The sequence below is a fragment of the Pan troglodytes genome, chromosome 10, assembly GCF_028858775.2.
Source record: "Pan troglodytes isolate AG18354 chromosome 10, NHGRI_mPanTro3-v2.0_pri, whole genome shotgun sequence".
Taxonomy (NCBI): domain Eukaryota; kingdom Metazoa; phylum Chordata; class Mammalia; order Primates; family Hominidae; genus Pan; species Pan troglodytes.
The window spans coordinates 96,222,620-96,242,956 of NC_072408.2; the positions used below are offsets into that span (position 1 = coordinate 96,222,620).

Here is a 20,337-nt window from a genome sequence, read left to right on the forward strand (position 1 = left end):
CAAAGTGTCTGTTTCAGTGTGTTTAGAATCTTTAAAAATAGAGTTTCATTTTATTACAAAAGTTAATACATACTTTTTAGAGAAAGTTTGGAAAATAGAAGGAAAACATTCCCTAATGCTGCTATTCAAAGACTTCTCGATACACCATTTGAATACTGTTCTAATCATATTGCACATAGAGTGTGATCTTTTCTTTCTTCTTTTCCACTTGATATATGATTAACTTAAGGCTCTATGGTTTTGGAAAGATGTTTTCCATTTTGAAATAAAACATAAACTAAAGGAGGCAGCATAGAGCAGTGGCAAGAGGACTGGCTTGAGAATAAAGAGATGGTGCTTGTTGTCTGCATTCTGGCACCAATCCATCACTGTATCTCCATTTCCTCAAAACAAATAAGTATGTTTTCTTAGGTCTCCTATTCCCGGGTCTGCAAGAGCATGAGAGCTGTGCCTTTGAGACACACAAGTCACACTGTTCAGATACTGGTTCAACAAAGCAGGTCAGGGCCATGAAGACAAGCAGAACAGGTAAACTGGAGGTTATCGCCATGGGAAACTATATGCCCGATATGTAATAATATAATATATAATATGTGATATATAAGATAATACCAGGTCTTCCAGTTTTTCAACAGAAACCAGAAATCTAGGCCGGGCACAGTGGCTCACACCTGTAATCCCAGCACTTTGGGAGGTGGAGACGATAGGATCACCTGAGGTCAGGAGTTCAAGACCAGCCTGGCCAACATGCCAAAACCCCGTCTCTACTAAAAAATACAAAAATTAGCCGGGCGTGATGGTGGGCTCCTGTGGTCCCAGCTACTCAAGAAGCTGAGGCAGGGAGAATTGCTTGAACCTGGGAGGTGGAAGTTGCAGTGAGCAGAGATCATGCCACTGCACTCCAGCCTGGGTGACAGAGCGAGACTCCATCTCAAAAAAAAAAAAAAGGAAACCAGAAATCTAGATTTTCACTTGATATTGATTTTTCTTTTTTCTTTTTTTGGGGGGTGTGTGTCGGAGGGTGGGCGGATGGAGTCTCATTCTATTGCCCAGGCTGGAGTACAGTGGCACCATCTCGGCTCACTGCAGCCTCTGCCTCCCGGGTTCAAGCGATTCTTCTGCCTCAGCCTCCCAAGTAGCTGGGATTATAGGTGCCTGACACCATGCCCAGCTAATTTTTTTTTGTATTTTTAGTAGAGACGGGGGTTTCACCATGTTGGCCAGGCTGGTCTCAAACTCCTAACCTCGAGTGATCCATGGGCCTCAGCCTCCCAAAGTACTGGGACAACAGGCATCAGCCACCAAGCCCAGCCATTCACTTGATATTGATATTTAAATATTGGCACCTAATTTGAAAACCAAAACAAATCACTGCAGGGGCCAAACAAAACATGTCTATTGGTTGTCAGTTTGTAACTTCAGCTAACCCAGGAGCCAACTTGATCAACACTGGAGAAAGGATGCATAGAAAGGGGTTAAGAAGAACTGCTTATAAGACATTTTGACTATGCAGCAACTTAATTGTTACAATGAGGCTAAAACACCAAATGATTGCACTAATGGTGAATAAACATAGCCTAGGATTTATTATTATTATTATACTTTAAGTTCTGGGATACATGTGCAGAACGTGCAGGTTTGTCACATAGGTATACATGTAACATGGTGGTTTGCTGCACCCATCAACCCATCATCTACATTAGGTATTTCTGCTAATGCTATCCCTCCCCTAGCCCCCAACTCCCTGACAGGCCCCAGTGTATGATGTTCCTCTCCCTGTGCCCATATGTTCTCACTGTTCAACTCCCACTTATGAGTGAGAACATGCGGTGTTTGGTTTTCTGTTCCCTGTGTTAGTTTGCTGAGAATGATGGTTTCCAGCTTCATCCATGTCCCTCCAGAGACATGAACTCATCCTTTTTTAGGGCTGCATAGTATTCCATGGTGTATATATGCCACATTTTCTTTAGCCAGTCTAACATTGATGGGCATTTGGGTTGGTTCCAAGTCTTTGCTATTGTGAATAGTGCTGCAATAAACATACGTGTACATGTGTCTTTATAGTAGAATGAATTATAATCCTGTGGGTATATACCCAGTAATGGGATGGCTGGGCCAAATGGTATTTCTAGTTCTAGATCCTTGAGGAATCGCCACAGTGTCTTCCACAATGGCTGAACTAATTTACACTCCCACCGACAGTGTAAAAGCGTTCCTATTTCTCCACAACTGCTCCAGCATGTGTTGTTTCCTGACTTCTGTTTTTTTTTTTTTTTTTTGAGACGGAGTCTCGCTCTGTCACCCAGGCTGGAGTGCAGTGGTGCGATCTCGGCTCACTGCAAGCTACACCTCCTGGGTTCACGCCATTCTCCCGCCTCAGCCTCCCAAGTAGCTGGGGACTACAGGCACCTGCCACCATGCCCGGCTAATTTTTTTTTATTTTTTAGTAGAGACGGGGTTTCACCATGTTATCCAGGATGGTCTCGATCTCCTGACCTCGTAATCTGCCCACCTCAGCCTCCCAGAGTGCTGGGATTACAGGCGTGAGCCACCGCGCCCAGCCTGTTTCCTGACTTTTTAATGATCACCATTCTAACTGGTGTGAGATGGTATCTTATTGTGGTTTTGATTTGCATTTCTCTAATGACCAGTGATGATGAGCTTTTTTTCATATGCTTCTTGGCTGCATAAATGTCTTCTTTTGAAAAGTGTCTGTTCATATCCTTTGCCCACTTTTTGAAGGGTTTTTTTTTTCTTGAAAATTTGTTTAAGTTCCTTACAGATTCTGAATATTAGCCCTTTGTCAGATGGGTAGATTGCAAAAACTTTCTCCCATTCTGTAGGTTGCCTGTTCACTCTGATGGTAGTTCCTTTTGCTGTGCAGAAGCTCTTTAGTTTAATTAGACCCTATTTGTCAATTTTGACTTTTGTTGCAATTGCTTTTGGTGTTTCAGTCATGAAGTCTTTGCCCATGCCTATGTCCTCAATGGTATTGCCTAGGTTTTCTTCTACGGTTTTTAATGGTTTTAGGTCTTACGTTTAAATCTTTAATCCATCTTGAGTTAATTTTTGTATAAGATGTAAGGAAGGGGTCCAGTTTCAGTTTTCTGTATATGGTTAGCCAGTTTTCCCAACACCATTTACTAAACAGGGAATCCTTTCCCCATTACTTGTTTTTGTCAGGTTTATCAAAGATCAGATGGTTGTAGATGTGTGGTGTTATTTCTGAGGGCTCTGTTCTGTTCCATTGGTCTATATATCTGTTTTGGTACCAGTACCATGCTGTTTTGGTTACTGTAGCCTTGTATCATATAAAATAGATAGACCGCTAGCCAGACTAATAAAGAAGAAAAGAGAGAAGAATCAAATAGACACAATAAAAAATGATAAAGGGGAGCTCACCACTGATCCGACAGAAACACAAACTACCATTAGAGAATACTATAAACACCTCTGTGCAAATAAACTAGAAAATCTAGAAGAAATGGATAAATTCCCGGACACATACACCCTCCCAAGATTAAACCATGAAGAAGTCGAATACCTGAATGGACCAACAACAAGTTCTGAAATTGAGGCACTAATTAATAGCCTACCAACCAAGAAAAGCCAAGGAGCAGACAGATTCACAGCTGAATTCCACCTGAGGTACAAAGAGGAGCTGGTACCACTCCTTCTGAAACTATTCCAAACAATAGAAAAAGAGGGACTCCTCCCTATCTCATTTTATGAGGCCAGCATCATCCTAATACCAAAACCTGGCAGAGACACAACAAAAAAAGAAAATTTCAGGCCAATATCCCTGATGAACATTGATGCGAAAATCCTCAATAAATACTGGCAAACCGAATCCAGCAGCACATCAAAAAGCTTATCCACTACGATCAGGTCTGCTTCATCCCTGGGATGCAAGGCTGGCTCAACATATGCAAATCAATAAACGTAATCCATCACATAAACAGAACCAGTGACAAAAACCACATGATTATCTCAATAGATGCAGAAAAAGCCTTTGATAAAATTCAACATCCCTTCATGCTAGAAACACTCAATAAACTAGGTACTGACGGAACGTCTCTCAAAATAATAAGAGATATTTATGACAAACCCACAGCCAATATCATACCAAACGAGCAAAAGCTGGAAGCATTCCCTTTGAAAACCGGCACAAGGCCGGGCGCGGTGGCTCACGCCTGTAATCCCAGCACTTTGGGAGGCCGAGGCAGGCAGATCACAAGGTAAGGAGATCGAGACCATCCTGGCTAACACGGTGAAACCCCATCTCTACTAAAAATACAAAACATTAGCCGGGCATGGTGGCGGGCGCCTGTAGCCGCAGCTACTCGGGAGGCTGAGGCAGGAGAATGGCGTGAACCTGAGAGGCGGAGCTTGCAGTGAGCCGAGATCCGCCACTGCACTCCAGCCGGGGCAACAGTGAGACTCCGTCTCAAAAAAAAAAAAAAAAGAAAAAAGAAAACTGGCACAAGACAAGGATCCCTCTCTCACCACTCCTATTCAACATAGTACTGGAAGTTCTGGCCAAGGCAATCAGTCAAGAGAAGGAAATAAAGCTATTCAAATAGGAAGAGAAGAAGTCAAATTATCTCTGTTTGCAGATGACATGATTGTATATTTAGAAAACCCCACTGTTTCAGCCCAAAATGTCCTTAAGCTGATAGGCAACTTTAGCAAAGTCTCAGGATATGAAATCAATGTGCAAAAATCACAAGCATTCCTATACACCAATAATAGACACACAGAGAGCCAAATCATGAGCAAACTCCCATTCACAATTGCTATAAAGATAATTGAATACCTAGGAATACAACTTACAAGGGATGTGAAGGACCTCTTCAAGGAGAACAACAAACCACTGCTCAAGGAAATAAGGGAGGGCATAAACAAATGGAAACACATTCTATGCTTATGGATAGGAAGAATTAATATCGCGACAATGGCCATACTGCCTAAAGTAATTTATAGATTCAATGCTATTCCCATCAAGCTACCATTGGCTTTCTTCACAGAATTAGAAAAAATTTTAAATTTCATATGGAACCAAAAAAAACCCATATAGCCAAGACAATCCTAAGCAAAAAGAACAAAGCCGGAGGCATCACGCTGCCTAGAATTTTATCATCTCTGGTTGTTTTATATGCACATTATAATTACTTCCCATTGCTGATTCCAAAAATGAAATGCCCTTGGGAATGGGCTGAGCTTTGATGTGCTCTCTTGAATAAGTTTGTACTAGATTGGAAGCTACTAAATCAGGACCCTCCTAGGCCTCAAGTCCTTTCAAATGTATTTTTCAGGATCACATATGATTCAAAATCAAGTCCTGTGTCTTTTGCCTTAATCACTCAGTTTAAGGTGAAAATAATGAAAGTCTTAGACAGATGTTCTCGTGAGTAAGAACTGCCACCTCAAGCAGTTGATTCTTTTCCTCCCGCCTCAATGTTGCATCTTTAATCTCTCCTTTTCAGAGAAGGAATGATCAACATCACCAGTTGTGAGACTCTCCGACTCTCGCTTGCTGAAAGCGGTGAAGAAGGGGGATTTAACAACTTTGAACTTTTCATGTGATTTTTGCCTTTGACACAGTTGTTATTACTGTTCTGAAAAAGCAACACCCCCTTGCAAGAACATCAGGTTTCTAAATGATTTATCTTTTTACAGACCTTGATATTCAATCCAGGTGTGGAAATAAATAGTATAGCCCTCGGGTTCTATCCTCTAGGCTTGGAAAGGCTTCAGTGGAATTCTACAGCAAAAGGCCCAGGCACTTCCCCTGACTTTGTCTTTGTTCTGCTTACTTTTTATCTCTGAAAAGCAAAGGGATTTCCTCTGGGGATTAAGCAGGGGAAACAACCTAAGGTAGTGATAGTGTTTCATCAGAATTAAGAGATGCAAATCTCAGCAAGAAGTCCTTGTCCACAACCTTGGACTGTTCCCCCTTGGTATCTGGCATCGAGCTTCACAAATCCTTGCCCTGCTGAGCTTTCTTATTCTTCTTTCTCCTGGTCACAGAAGTATCTTGGGTAAACAGTAGTCCTTTCTTAAGTAAGGGTGTCTCATCTCAAAGTGATCTGTGCTGGCATAATTTTTTCTTTTTCTTTGTTTCTTTTCTTTTTTTTTTTTTTTTCTTTTGTAGTTTTCAGAAGTTTTTAATGTAGGCCAGGCGCAGTGGTTCACACCTGTAATCCCAGCACTTTGGGAGGCCAAGTCAGGTGGATCACTTGAGGTGAGGAGTTTGAGACCAGCCTGGCCAACATGATAAAACCTCGTCTCTACTAAAAACACAAAAATTAGCAGGGCATGGTGGGTGCCTGTAATCCCAGCAATTCGGGAGGCTGAGGCAGAAGAATCCGCTTGAACCCGGGAGGTGGAAGTTGCAGTGAGCCGAGATCGCGCCAATGCACTCCAGCCTGGGCGACAGAGTAAGACTCCGTCTCAAAAAAAAAAAAAAAAAAAAAGTTTTTAATGTATTAAAAGCATTCTGAAATAAATACTTAAAAATCCATAGATGCTCTCTCATCCTGCCATGTCTTGGTTTCGAGTTCATGAAACCATCAGAGGGAGAGAAACACATGATCCTTCCTTCCTCCCTCCCTCCCTTCCTTCCTCCCTTCCTTACTTCCTCCTTCCCTCCCTTCCTCCCACCCTTCTTTGTCTCACTCACTCTCGTCACCCAGGCTGGAGTGCAAGTGGCATGATATCGGCTCACTGCAGCCTCCGCCTCCTGGATTCAAGAAATTTTCCTGCCTCAGCCTCCCCAGTAGCTGGCATTACAGGCACCCGCCACTATTCCCAGCTAATTTTTGTACTTTTAGTAGAGACCTGGTTTCGCCATGTTGGCCAGGCTGGTCTCAAATTCCTTATCTCACGTGATCCACCTGCCCCAGCCTCCCAAAGTGCTGGGATTACAGGTGGGAGCCACCATGCCTGGCCTTTTTTCTTCCTTTTTTAAAATTTATAAACAGGGTCTCACTATGTCACCCAGGCTGGAGTGCACTGGTGCAATAATAGCTCTCTGCAGACTCGAACTCCTGGGCTCAAGCAATCCTCCTGCCTCGGCCTCCCAAGTAGCTAAGACTACAAGAATGCACCACCACTCCCAATTAATTTTTAAACTTTTGTGGAGATGGAGTCTCACTATGCTGCCCAGGCTGGTCTCCAACTCCTGGCCTTAAGTGATCCTCCCATCTCAGCCTCCCAAAATGCTGGGATAATAGATGTGAGCCACTATGCCCAGCCTGTTTTTATTCTAAAATACTCTTTACTACATGTTGGGGTTTCCTTTCTCACACAGACATTGTTCAGTGAAGTTTAAGTTTTCTTTTTCATATTTTCTGTGTGATTGAGCATTTTTAGTTATTTCCATTTTTATGATACACTTTCTGCATATTTGGCTTATAGAGTTTTGACTAACCCTTACATTGTGTGGTTCAGAATATGACCAAGCTTTGTTTAAGATACCCTTGGCCAAAAAAGTGAATTTTTTTTTACTTCCATGCAGTTTTTTACATATATGTTAAGTCTGTCTTATTACCTTTGTATTGTGTGAACTAAATTCTACTTTTGAAATGTTGATATTCCCAATTATGTGTTGCATTTCTGCCAATTATTTATTTGTTTGTTTATTTATTCATTTATTTTTTCTTTTCAGATGGAGTCTTGCTTTGTCGCCCAGGGTGGAGTGCAGTGGCACGATCTTGGCTCACTGCAACCTCCGCCTCCCAGGCTCAAACAATTCTCCTGCCTGAGCCTCCAAGGTAGCTGGGATTACAGGCGCCCATCATCATGCCCGGCTAATTTTTTGTATTTTTAGTAGAGATGGGGTTTCACCATGTTGGCCATGCTGGTCTTGAACTCCTGACCTCAAGTGATCCGCCCACCTCGGCCTCCCAAAGTGCTGAGCTTACAGGTGTGAGCCACCATGCCCAGCCAATTTTTTCTATTCATGTATTTTTTGTTTTATAAGTTTAGAATTTTTAGGTGATCAAGTTATTTCTCCTATTGCTTTTGTTGTAAATCTATTTTATAATGAGAAGAATCTCAAATCAAATGTTTATTTTTAGTAGGAACACGTTTGAGATTTGACTCCAAAGAAAATGCAACTAATGTACCTTGCAAAGAAAAAAGTAGTTGTGCACATACCCCTGCCACCCATGCTTCCCATTAACCTCTGCCTCTTGGCAAGCCATTGACCTATTTTCCTAGTAAGCTCAGGCTGCAATTGTGTTACCTGACTGAGTCACAGTTGGGGCTTATGGAGGACAACCTGGCAATTACATTGTGTTCCTAGATTCACTGTACATTCATAAATCCTCTGGTGCATGAAGTCTAAAACCTCGTGACTTGCTAAGGCAAAGAGTTGTATAAGCCATCAAGGAAAATGAAGCATATCAATTATATAATTTCACTTAAAAATCTACTAGAGACCCACCTGTTTTTATTATTAAATTTGCTCATAGATTGATCAGATTTGTCAATAACCCTCAAATATTAGAATAACTGTTTTTTTTCTCTCAGCAGCCAACTATTTCTACCCAGGAACAGATAGTTTATCTTCCAATCCTCTTGGATGCATAGAATTCATGGGACTAACTAACAGCTTCCAAGTTTGCTCTACACATAAATGAAATGTTAAGTGAGGGTCCGTACTATCTTGTCTTTAGAGAAAAGGCAGTAAGCAGATAATACCTGTTCTCCAAATGGTCAAAGGGCAAAAATAGTTTGAGTTCCAGGCAAGCCTTTCTCTTAATGACATTTACTTGATTCACATTCCAAGCCCTTCCCCCACTTCTGGTTTTTGCCTCACTTTCATTTAGGATAATTATGACATTAGTATTCTAAGGCTGAATTCCTCAGGAGTTGCTCAATTGCCAGCATTTGGCCAGAACTTTGAGGTTTTCTATGTATGAAAGGCTAATTTCTTTTATATAATCATTCTTTTTGTTAAATTTTTAAAAATGCAACGTTCGCTTTGAATTAAATATCACACATTTATTCACTACCACTTAGTAACAGTCCCTGTATCTGATTTCAGTAGTTACAGTTGAAATCATACTTTTTGGAAATGGAGTCCAGAGAAACAAAATGATTTATTAATAACAATAATAGCCGGGTGCGGTGGCTCACGCCTGTAATCCCAGCACTTTGGGAGGCCGAGGCGGGTGGATCACGAGGTCAAGAGATCAAGACCATCCTGGCCAACATGGTGAAACCCCGTCTCTACTAAATATACAAAAAATTAGCCGGGCGTGGTAGCGGGTGCCTGTAGTCCCAGCTACTCCGCAGGCTGAGACAGGAGAATGGCGTGAACCCGGGAGGCGGAGCTTGCACTGAGCCGAGATCGCGCCACTGCACTCCAGCCTGGGCGACAGAGCGAGACTCCGTCTCAAAAAAAATAATAATAATAAAGAAAATAATAACAACAATAATAGCTACCATTTATTGATCACTTACTCCGTGACAGCTACTGTGCTAATCATTTCACAAATGCAGTTCACGTTATTATTTTTACCTTTTATGGTTAAGGAAACTAAGCTTTGTGAATACCTTCCCTGACAGTCGCACTGTTAGAAAATGGCATAGCCAGAATTTGCATCAAGTTTTTCTGGCTTATAAGACTGTCTACGTAACTGCTGAGCTATCTAACAAATGGCAGGTTATAGCAGTGCCCACTTAGCCCCAAATATCGAGTGTCTAAATGTTTGCCTATCCTATTTCTTCCAGCCCACCCGCCCTAGTTTTAACTGCTTTTGGCTTTAAGTGAAGCATAGAGCAATGTTTTAGAAAGAAACACTTCAATAAATGAAAATAAAAAATACTCATTTATTCAAGAACGAATTGTTGAGCTCCTCCTACGAGCCAGACAACGCAGTAGGTGGAGAATCTAAAGATGACAACGCCTGCCTTTTGGGTAGGTTAAGTCATAGTGGAAGAGGCAGAGCTGCAACTGTATTGCAATCTATGTTGTACCAGAGATAAGCACAGAATGCTGAGGAAGCACAACAGAAAAAGAATGAAGAGATACGCAAGCTGCCTTTTAAAGGATGAATAGGGGTTTTCCAGGAAGAGAAGAGTTATGTAGGGTGACAGGGAAAAAGCATGCTCAATGTAAGTGGAATTGGGAAGGCAGAGGTGCTTCATCCCATAATGGTGAAAAGTTCAGCAGGGCTGAGGAAAAGATGCATGATTGTGGGGGAAGGGATAAAGACTGTAGAAAAGGAGGCATGCTCGGAAAATAACCTCGAAAAGGTAAGGATTGAGGACAGATGGTGGCAGTTTTAGAACACTATGTGAAAGACTTGGATATCTACAGTGTTAACTAGGCAGAGGCCAGACAGGTAATGTTTAGCAGTGGAGGGGGATGGAGACAATATGGAGTAGTGTATGTCTGCTCCACCCTGCCCTAGTTCATTGCTGCCATGGAGGAATACAGGCCCAATAGTTGCAGATCTTCCGATTTCTTAAGTCAAGCCAGAGACCTAATTTAGTTAATATAAAATTTCCAACTTTTAAATGTCAGTAGGTAAATAAAAATTATTTTTTAAAAACTATGAGCCAAGCAAAACAGCTCAGCAGCTGGATTTGTGTTCATCCCACAGGCAAGTGGCTTGCTCTGTCTCTGGAAGCAATGAGTAAGCACAAGTTTGTATTAAAATTCCAAAGCCTTAGTAAAGGACCCAGAGGTCCTATCAACTAAATAATCATATATTGTTAGAAAGGTAAAGCCTATCAATTTACCTTCTTTCCACATAGTAGTTTTTAAGTATATTCCGTAATTATTGAATAAACAAAATCTTCCCTGAAATTATTTTCACATATTCCACTAAAGTTCACTAATTGAACTTCCTATTTTCTTCTGTACTATTTAAAGAAACTAATCTTCAAGATTAAAATAAGAAATAATCTATTTGCAAATGAGATACAAACTAACCTTTGTTTTGTTAAAATAATTAATTGGGAGCCCATTACACTGAGGCAGCTCTAGCACCCAGAGATCCTATGTAAGCAAACTGAAACCTAACTCAGAGTAAGTGGTCATATCCTAGGAAGACCATATTTAACAAATCAGAACCCACCAACTAATCTCCAACTAGAGACTTTAAGGCTGCTGTTCCACTTTAACCAATCCAAATATTTTCTGTCTTGCTTTCTCAAACACCTTATAAAAGTTTTCCCCTTGCATTCCCTTCAGGGGAGCCCAAACGGCTTGCAGTTTGGCAATGTCTGATTCGTGAGTCACTGTTGCTCAAATAAACTTTAAAAAAATTTAATGTGCCTCTGCTTAATAGATACATCAAGCAAATGAGAAGTTATCTTTTTTAAAAAAGTCTGTAAAACCTTTAACATCTACTATAACAACTTGTATAAGTCCAAGAGAAATATTTATGTGCAAGAAAATAATCCTATCTGTAGCAGCTAGGAAGACAGATATAGAGAAATTCTATTACATTCTATTTGGTTGAGCCATACTCACTAAGAAGGAAGTGATAGTATCAGATGATGTGGCTGAAGATTAATATGGCTCCTTTGGTGTTTTTCCCCTATCACAGATATCCTGAGGACTCACTCCTGCTCAGCCACTCACATCAAATTTAGTTTCTTGAAATGGGCTGCTGAGGCATTCTGCTCAGGAATTAATCATAGCTGAGAAGCTGCTTCAGGGGTGGAGGAGGAAAAAAATCTGCAACTTATTGTTGTCCTATATTCACACAATATACGCTGTGTGCCTACTACAAACTGGAAACCGTTCTCAGCTGTAAGATCCATCAATGCGGAGTTGCTTACCAGGGGAAGACATGTGTGAACTGATGTATGTGTCAGATGGTAATAAGTGCACTGGAGAAAATGAAGCCTGGCAAAGGGTCAGGGAGTGAATGGAGGGTCACTTGGGCAGTCAGGGAGGGCACTTCTGAACAGGTACCAGGTGAGCAAAGGTTGAATGTTTTAAGGCATTGATGCCTGAGGGCAGAAAGTTCTAGGCAGAGGAAATGTACAGATGCCCTCAGGAGGGAACACTTTGCTTCTTCAAAGGGTTGCAAAGAGGCTGCTATGGCCAGAGGGTGGTGAGTGAGGATTATTCAAGGAGAAGGAAAGGGAAGTTTAAAGAGGAGAAGTTGTGTCTTGGCCTTTTACTCTGGAATGGGAAGCCCTGAAGTGTTCTGTGCTGAAGAGCCACGTGCTTTGACTCAGGCTTTTCAAGAACCACTGTGGCCTGCTGTGCAAGGGTGACATCAGGGAGACCAGTCAGGAGGTGCTATGGTTTGGATATGGTTGTTTGGCCCCACCAAGTCTCATGTTGAAATCTGATCCCCACTGTTGGAGATGGGGCTTAAGGGGAGTTGTTTGGGTCATGGGGGTGGATGTCTCATGAATAGCTTGGTGCCCTCCTCGAAGTAGAGAGTGAGTTCTCAGTCTTAGTCCCTGTGAGAACTGATTGTTAAAAAGAACTTGGCACCACTCTCCCCTTTCCTTCCTCCTCTGTCACCATGTGCTGCTGGCTCTCCTTCACTTTCCACCATGAGTGAAAGCAGCTTGAAGCCCTCACTAGAAGCATCTGCACTATGCTTCTTGTGCAGTGTGCAGAACTATGAGCCAAATACACCTCTTTTCTTTATAAATTATCCAGCCTCAGGTATTCCTCTATAGCAACACAAAGGGAATAAGATAGGAGGCAACTGTAGTCTTCCAGCCAAGAGATTAGTGGCTTGGATCATGGTGGGAGATGAAGGTGGTAAGAAGTGGTCAGGTATTTTCTACATTCTGACAAAATGTCCTGAAGGAATGAACTGTGGGGTGTGAAGGAGAAGAATCAAAGAGGATTCCACGTCTTCAGCTTGAGCAACAGGAAGGAAAGCTGTCATTTTATTGACACATGCAAGTCCAGGAAAGAAGCTGCTAGTGATGCTGGCTGGGGTGCAGAGTTAGAGGTAGAGGGCAGAAGAATTGGTTTTGGACCTATCTAGAGATGCCTATTAGACTTCCAAGTGGAGACGCTGATCAGGCAGCTGGATATTCAAGTTAGGAAAGGGATGGGCTGGAATCTGATGAAGATGAAGGAGATTCCTCAAATGCTAAAAATAAATAAATAAATAAAGAGGGAAGTTAGAAAAATTGAGTCTGTTGAAAAAGTTTCAAGGCATCTGCATTTATATCATCACTATTTTTATATCACTTATAAAGTTCTGTGATGACTGTAAAAACTATGTGGCAACATCAGGTTCTAAGAAGTGGCTACAGGTGGTTCCTAAAGTGTGGACCTCTGGCCAAAAGCATCAGCATCACCTATGAGATTGTTAGAGATGCAAATGATTGGGCCCCACCTGACCCATGGAGTCAGCTCTGGAGATAGGGCCCAGGAAACTGTTTTGACAAGCTCTCCAGAAGATTCGCACACACATTAAAGACTGAGTGAGCTGGATGATAAGATGTTTAGTACTTCCGGATTTTAATCATTTAAAAAGAAAAGGAACAACTTTTTCTTTTAAAGCAAAAATGTCTTTATTGTTTGAAGCATGACAAAATAAAATTGATAGGACATTTCATTTCTTACTTAGTCTTCTCAATAGGGTTATAAAAATACAATGCCACTTAGTTTTTGTAAGCTCTTGAAAATGTCTAGAAGCTCATACTTAGTATGATATTAAAAGGCACTTATAACACACAATAAGATACTTAGAAACCCACCTCATAGATACAATTGAAATTTCTTTGAGAAAAATTTCTAAATATAGAAATAAATAGGACGGCACTATTTCTTCTTTTCCAAAACACAGAATAGCATTTTCCCCATGTTACCTATACACACCATAAATGTGGACACCTCCTCCCATTTTTGTTCTTGACACAGGTTGATAATCAAGCTGAAATTAATTTGCTTGCTTTTCTTCAATTTAATCTCAATTTGGTTTAAAATAAAGCAAAATTCTTAATTTGTATCCAGGATCTTTTAGAATACCTGGCTTATTTTCATTTTGTTTTAAATCACAATTCATTAAATAGGAAGATGATGATGCAAAAATTTTAAAAAGTACTTACTATTTAGCTGCCCAAATCACCCTAAGCAACAATATTTCTGAAGCATGTGTACATACATGTGTGTATATTTTTAAATATCACTTTTGTATCACTCTGACTTTTTAGCATACTGAAAACACACTAACATAATTTTTGTGAACCATGATCAGATACAACCCAAATCATTCATCTAGCACATTCATCTGTGATAGAAAGATAGGTGAGTTTCATTTCCTTCAGGTTGGCCAATGGATAAACAAAGTACGCCATAAATTAACTAAAAAACCCACTGCCCTATGCTATATCTGTGCTATTGTTAATTAAAATAAGTATATTCTTGCTGTGGAAATTCTGTGGTCTGGGAATTTTTATTTGTTCATTCTTTCAAGGCATTAGTAAGAAAGGATAATTTCTATTTTGAACAGAAAGACATACAACTAGTCAGATCAATAACTCATTATTGGCATATAGGATGCTATTTTGGAGGTAAGTCAATTATTTCACCCCATGACTGTCTGAATATGGTCAATCTGAAATGACTTAACAGTGAAATCCAGAGATCTGGTTACTTTCCTGGCAGGATTTGGCTAAATATGAAAATGGACATTTAAAATAATATGGGGAAAATACAGAGTTGCTTGAATGCTTATCACTTTATTACTGCAATCATAAATGATAGTAATTTAAATTAGTCCTTCACATTGATATGTGTGTTTAAATTAGTCCTTAGATATGCCTTTTCTGCCTTTTGTTCTGTTGCTCACCCTTTTGAGAAATGCCATGATAAATAGCACATGGTTGTGTTGTATGGAGTATCTTGTACTACCTTCCTGAGTGTATGTACATTTGTTCATTTATTGGGCCTCTGCCCAACAAATGAAAATGAATTTTTTATTCAGCTTTTCTGTTGGACAGCACTGAAAAGCTTTTGCTGATTTTCAAGGCAGTCTTTCAGCTTATCCTCTGTCAAAGTCAGTCGCTGCTCCAAGATTGAAACAGTCTGCAAAAAGGAGGATAAAATAATCAATGCCTGGTCCTCTGGTGGTGAGGATGACAATGACAATCTCTGCATAGGAAATCCTTTTAAGAACTGGGATGCCCACCCTTCTACCAAGAAGTTGGCTCAAAAATGAGCCCCAGAACTTACTGTGCTTCTGGGCCCAACCATAGGGCAAGGCATTATCAAGCAGTTGGAGAAAAGAAAAGAAAAAGAAAAAACCCAAACTGATGTGTTTGAGAAAAAAAGCAGTGAAAGATCAGACCTCTTATGCCTGATCTTCTAAAGCACCAAAACCAGGGAAGAGGCCACACAGCGTTCTAAGTGGTGCCATAAGCTACACACTTAGTGGAGAAGGGGAGGGGGTGCGAAATTCCACATGCCAGCCAGATGCCACTGAAATGTCATCACTACTCATTCTGTCACAATCCAATCCATGGCAAACCGTACCTATAGCACTGCAGATGGATGGCTAGATTGCTTTGAAAATATCCTAACAATCGCCTCCAGTTCCCTCACACAGAAGATGCTATTACCTCGTGGAGTTGTTAGGAGGATTGAATAAAACAATGCATGTAAAATGCTTACGCTAGTGTTGGACACACACGGTTTGAATAATCCTGTACTCACTTATTAGCTGAAGGAGTTAGAACACATCCAGAATACATATACAAACACATATACATATATATTAAATGTTAACATATGTTTTATACATATGTTAAACTTGGGATATCTAATTTTTGTGATACTGGCTACTCTGCCTTCATTCTTTTGTATCTTTTTTTTTAAAAAAACTTATTATAAAATGAAACATAGATTATTCAGGAACCCACACAAGGTACATGCGTTATTTAATGGATTCTTATAAGAAATACATCCTCCAAACCATCACCCATAGCAAGAACTAGACTCTGCCAGCCACCCCAGAGGAGCCTTCCACGTGCCTACCACATGACTTCCTTGCCCGCCCTCTGTAACAGCCACTATCCTGACCTTTACAATGATTGCTTTCTTGTGTTTCTTTATGGTTTTATTTCTCAGATGTACATCCCTAGACACTAAAATTTTCTTTCGCATGCCAAGAATTAATGTGTCACTTAAAGTCTCTCTTAATCTACAGGTACCCACCCTCTCCCTCTCTTTTCTTTACAATTTCTCTGTTGATAAGCTCAGGCCATCTGTCAAGCTCAGAAACTGCACACTCAGGGTGCAGCTCAGCCTGTTCTTCCATCTTCTGTATATTCTCTAAGTTGGCTGTTGGATCCAAAGGCTTGATCAGGTTAGATGCCTTGGAAAGACTACAGGTGGTGGCCTATTCTCTGATTAGAAGGCAGATTAATAATGTTTGGTCATTTCTCATGAATGTCATAGTGACTCAATGTCTATATCTATTAATTCCTGGAGATTGCAAATGATGATATTCTAATTCTATTATTAAAACATTCTGTTAGTTGGGATAACTAATAAGTAAGAGACATTTTCCTCATCTACTATTTGGTTACCTAATGGTAGAGTTCATACAGGAAAGGTATGACACTTGCTTGGTATTTTAGTCAACCAGTTTTAAGATAAAAAATTGAATCCCTATCATCTTTTGAATGCAACCAATTTTTAAAGATATTATTTAATAGCTTTTGGCTTCATATTTTATATTATCTATAGATCATTACTAATGAAAAATAATGGTGATGCTGTTAATACAGTCTACCATTTACTGAGTGCCTACTATGTGCCAAGCATTTTATTACACACTTTTTTTTGAGACAGGGTCTTAGTCTGTCACCCAGGCTGGAGTGTAATGGCTTGATCTTAGCTCCCTGCAACCTCTGCTTCGTGGGCTCAAGTGATCTTCCCACCTCGGTCTCCTGGGTAGCTGTGACCATAGGTGCGTGCCACCCTGCTCGGCTAATTAACTTGTTGTTGCTGTTGTTGTTGTTGTAGAAATGAGGTCTTAGCACTTTGGGAGGCCGAGCTGGGCGAATCACTTGAGCCCAGGAGTTTGAGACGAGCCTAGGCAACATAGCGAGACACTGTCTCTATATAATAAAGAATAAAAGAAGAAATGGGGTCTCACTATATTGCCCAGGTTGGTCTTGAACTCCTGGGCTCAAGCAATCCTTCTGCCTCGGCTGCCCAAAGTGCTGGGATTATAGGTGTGAGCCATTGTGCCCAGCCCTTCAGACACTTTTATACATTATCACAGTTCCAAATGCTAAAAGTTATTTATACATTTATTATTAACACCTTTAACACTGGTTAACTCCATCTGTCTACCATCTAAAACATAATTTCATTTAAATTTATTTCAGTAACGATAAACACCGTCCAACTTAGTTAGGTGATGTTAAGTCATCTGTAATTAAAGTTAATCAGAACACATTTATTTTACTTGCTGCTTGCCCACAGATTCACTGCTCCCCTTTTGCAAGTGTGTTGTGCCTGCTTCTAACCTTTTTAATATGTAAAATGAATCCATCCCCTAAAAATTAAAAATCATAGAGAAATTCAGTACAGCTTAAAGTGATTTATTTAGCTTTGAATCTGGTAAAAAGGAGGAGAAATAGGTCATGAAACTGAAAGAACAGGGAATGGAAAGATTCACTTGGGAGGGACCCTAATGAGAACTCAATGTTGAAAGGTAACAGTTGAGGTGAGGAAGTTATGGCAATATGGGAAACAAACCAACTACAACTAAATTTGACATGAAGGGAAGAGGGCAATGGCCTTTAAGGAAAAGAGATGTCTGATAAATACAGAGAAAGTCACGTCTAGTACAATATTACAAAATGAAAGTGAGTTATTTTTAATATGATTTTCATTGAGCAAATCATATGATGACTCCAAGTTCTCACATGGCTCTTTCTCACAATCTGTCAGATGCCTCCAAAGGCCCTGAGGTGATAACTACAGGATAAAAATATTCACTTAAATTAGTGGTTTTCAACACTGGCTGTAAAACAGAATCATATGGGGGTTCTTAAAAGACTGATGCTAGGGGCTTATCCCAGACCAATGGAAATGGACTCTCTGGAGGTGAAAACCAGGTATATGTACATTTTTTAGCTGCTCTAATGATTATAATGTACAGTCAGGGTTGAGAACCAGTTGGGTGATTTCTATGCAAAAGCTATTTCTATTTGAAATATTTTTCTGGACAAGCAATTGACATCTCTGTAGTTCATATTTTACCATCTTTTTATATAACTTGCTACTGTCCACTCTGACAAATATTAGTATCTAGTATTCTCATTCTACACATCAAAGAGGAAGAAGAGAAGACTTATTCAAAGGGAACAATGAATCAACAGAGTTGGAAGAGAAACCTTTGGTGTATGCATTTCAACATACCACTTCCCTTAAATTATGTCTATACCTTGTAACCAAGAATTTTGGTATATTATTTAAGATGCATTGTATTTTTCTTTGCAAAGGTAAACTGGCCTCAAAAAAGTGGATAATATTCTAACATGGGAATGCAAAACCATCATGCCTGGAAGATCACTGCATCAAGGTAAGAGGCTTTGGGATAAGAGAAATTAAATACTGGACAGTGAGAACATTTTCAAAGTAAAAAACTATAAACATTAGCAATATTTCATACTAACCAGAAATGGTTACTCCCAATACATTTTTCTTATGGCTCTAAATATTTTCTTACAAATGGCTTAAGCTGTGTGAGTGTGTGTGTGTGTGCACGTGCGCACACAAATGCATAGGCTCTGAGCTTATCTCCACAAGATCTTGTTTAGGGCATTGCCACCTTGAGTTTGCTTTGCTAGTACAGAGAAATCTCCCCTGCTCTGCTAGTTCTGCAACTTGCTGTATCCAGAATTGTTTTGTGTATTTTACCCCCAAGTGCAACTCATGCAACCTGTGTCATGCCCACCTGTGTCAAAACATTGAGTTGTTCCATAATATGCTCTAAAGCATCAGTCACAGCGAGAGGTATGCTCCTTTGACTTTCACAGGGGAGGTCACTCATGTCTTCTGTTTTCTTTTTCGTGGTTGTTGGCGAACATTCTGGTGACATTAAGGAAGGGTTCAAGAAATATCCACAGGCCTCTTCACCCTTGTCTGGCAGAGTCCTACCACTGGTTTCTGTTGTCTTTAATGTCACAGAAAATGTAGGAAGAGTTATATTTTCCAAACTTTAAAATGATATATATAAAAGTTTAAAATATTCCTCTTCTAAAAAGCCCAGGCTTACATTGAAGATTTATCCCCAACTATAATAAGTTATGGAAATTACTATAATTAAATAAAGAATTATTATAATTCTTATAATAAGGAAACAAAGCTAACAGTGAATAGAGACAATTTCCTTGACTTTCTTTTCAATGAAACACACTTTCCATACACTGATCTGAGGGATCTACCATTAAAAAGATTGTTAGATGCAGTGTAATTCTTAATTTAAAAACAATATTCACATCTATTAGGGTGACTATTATCAAAAAAATGAAAAATAACAAGTGTTGGTGAGAATGTGGAGAAACTGAAACACTTGTCCATTGCTAGTAGGAATGTAAAATGGTTCAGCTGCTTTGGAAAATAGTTTGGCTGTTAGTTACCCCCAAAATTAAACATAAAATTACCACATGATCCAGCAATTCTACTCCTACGTATACATCCAGGAGAACTCTGAAAGCAGAGACTCAACTGGATACTTGTACAGCAATGTTCATAGCAACATTATTCACAATAGTCAAAAGCTAGAAACAACGATAGATGAACGTATACACAAAATGTGGTATAAACATACAATGAAATATAATTCAGCCATAAAAAGGAATGGAATTCTGATACATGTTATAACGTGGATACATCTTGAAAACATGCTAAGTAAAATGAGCCAGACACAAAAGGACAAAGACTATGTGACTGCACTTACATGAGGTGCCTAGAATAGGTAAATTCCTAGAGACAAAAAGTACAGTAGAGGTTACCAGGGGCTGGAGGTAGGGGTAATGGGGAGTTATTGCTCAAGGAGTACAGAGTTTCTACTTGGAATGATGAAAAAATTCTGGAAATAGATAGTGATGATGGTTATAAAACACTGAATACTGTGAATATACTTAATGCCAGTGAATTGTATACTTAAGAATGGTTAAAATGATAAATTTTACATTATGTATATGTTACCACAAGAGAAAAACAGAACGTCCTCCATATGGCAATGAACAATCCAAAAATAAAATTAAGAAAATAATTCCATTTACAATGGAATAGGATAAAAAATATTTATGAAAAAAGTTAACAAAAGAAATGTAAGGCTGGGTGTGGTGGCTCAAGCCTGTAATCCCAGC

The 20,337-nt window shown here is 39.8% G+C and overlaps 1 protein-coding gene across 15 annotated transcripts in view; it reads right to left on the bottom strand.

The window, feature by feature from the left end:
• The window catches only part of POC1B (POC1 centriolar protein B), a 132,595-nt gene that overhangs the window by 12,464 nt on the left and 99,794 nt on the right, over nucleotides 1-20,337 (bottom strand). For 6 of the 15 annotated variants that reach the window (XR_010148099.1, XR_010148101.1, XM_009425956.5 and 3 more), the window contains 2 exons: nucleotides 18,918-19,136; nucleotides 13,491-15,031 (listed from right to left, as the gene is read on the bottom strand). Coding sequence is in view for 10 of the 15 variants with exons in the window: in XM_009425956.5 (XP_009424231.1) it covers nucleotides 14,927-15,031; nucleotides 18,918-19,136 (324 nt within the window). In the remaining 5 variants the exon portion in view is untranslated. Of the gene's footprint in view, nucleotides 1-13,490; nucleotides 15,032-18,917; nucleotides 19,137-20,337 lie in introns of those variants that run through there. The other 9 variants (XR_008538532.2, XM_016923965.4, XM_016923966.4 and 6 more) reach the window with 3 other exon arrangements.